The sequence below is a fragment of the Varroa jacobsoni genome, unplaced genomic scaffold (genome assembly GCF_002532875.2).
Source record: "Varroa jacobsoni isolate VJ856 unplaced genomic scaffold, vjacob_1.0 scaffold_642, whole genome shotgun sequence".
Classification (NCBI taxonomy): Eukaryota; Metazoa; Arthropoda; class Arachnida; order Mesostigmata; family Varroidae; genus Varroa; species Varroa jacobsoni.
Window position 1 is genome coordinate 136,691 of NW_019213544.1, and position 1,231 is coordinate 137,921.

At 37.4% G+C, this 1,231-nt stretch overlaps 1 protein-coding gene across 2 annotated transcripts in view; it reads left to right on the forward strand.

The window, feature by feature from the left end:
* Tmx3 (Thioredoxin-related transmembrane protein 3) overlaps positions 1 to 1,231 on the forward strand; it is a 6,966-nt gene that overhangs the window by 1,326 nt on the left and 4,409 nt on the right. For both annotated transcript variants that reach the window (XM_022836429.2, XM_022836430.2), the window contains exons 3-4: positions 450 to 547; positions 825 to 988. In XM_022836429.2, coding sequence (XP_022692164.1) covers positions 450 to 547; positions 825 to 988 — 262 coding nt within the window. The remainder of the gene's footprint in view (positions 1 to 449; positions 548 to 824; positions 989 to 1,231) is intronic.

Genomic DNA, 1,231 nt, shown 5'->3' on the forward strand with positions numbered 1-1,231 from the left:
CACTCCAAGGAAAAATCAAGTCGAAATTTTGTAACGTTATTAGCTTCCGAATCGCCCACGCGTATATCTTTGCTGAGACAGAGAGAGAGACATTCGACAGAATTAGAAGGATGTAAATTATATAAAGGACAAATACAAATAACCCGCATATCAATTTTCTTATGCAACATGAAGCTACGATCAATATAAATCACAAATATAACAACAACTGACTAAACGTATAAATAAATGTTTCGGATTTCCCGTCGTACACTGTCGTTAGGCGTCGCTTTAGACGACTAGCTCTCAATATGAAACGAAGTGTATCCATACTCGGTTTTTACATTAAGCCACGACGAGTCCCTGAGTTTGGTCAGCAAACATCCTACCACTCAATGAATGCTACATCATGTAATATAGCAAACGCCGTAGCCTAATATTAGCTCTCATGTTTTGCGGTCTCGTTACAGGTGTAGTTAGTGCTCTCTTGTCGGCCTCCCTTGGTCGGGTGATTGAACTAAGCGATAGGTTTCTAGAAATCAAGAATCGTGAAGTATGGCTAATCAAGGTAAGTTTTTTGCTGAGTATTTAACTTCTAATCCTTTTTTTTTAATTTGTAATTAACATGATTGAGATTTGTACGAAACAAGCTCTGAAAGAGTACAGATTAGTTCTGCTTTTGTGCCTCTAGCGATAGCTATAACTAGTTTATTTAATGCAATGAAAAAAGTTTCGAAATTCTATCTGCATTCAGTATTTATTCATAGCTAATTTGCTAATTAACTTCCCTTTTGTGCTGTGCAATGTGCTACAATCTTTGAAATCTTTGCGCATGCTTCTTCTAGTTTTACGCGCCGTGGTGCGGGCATTGTAAGCAGTTGGAGCCAGTGTGGAGCCAGGTGTCTCAACGTCTTGTGGATACGGATATTCGAGTATCTCGACTCGATTGTACCAAGTATACAAGCATTGCCCAACAATTCCGGGTTTCTGGATTCCCAACTATAATGTAGTAAGTGATCATGTATGCACACGGTCGTAAAATACGATGCAAGGCAAGCGTGGCGCTGGAAACATTTCTTTTCAACGCTGAGTTATCAATTTTCTGCCGAACTGCACTACTGTTTCGGTAGCTTGTTTATTTCTTGTTAATTCGAAATATTTGTAAAGTTGTCTTTTTTTTTCATTTGCGATCTCAACAATAAAATATACAAATCATAATTTTCTAGGTCAGAAAAAAATTTCAAAATTATAT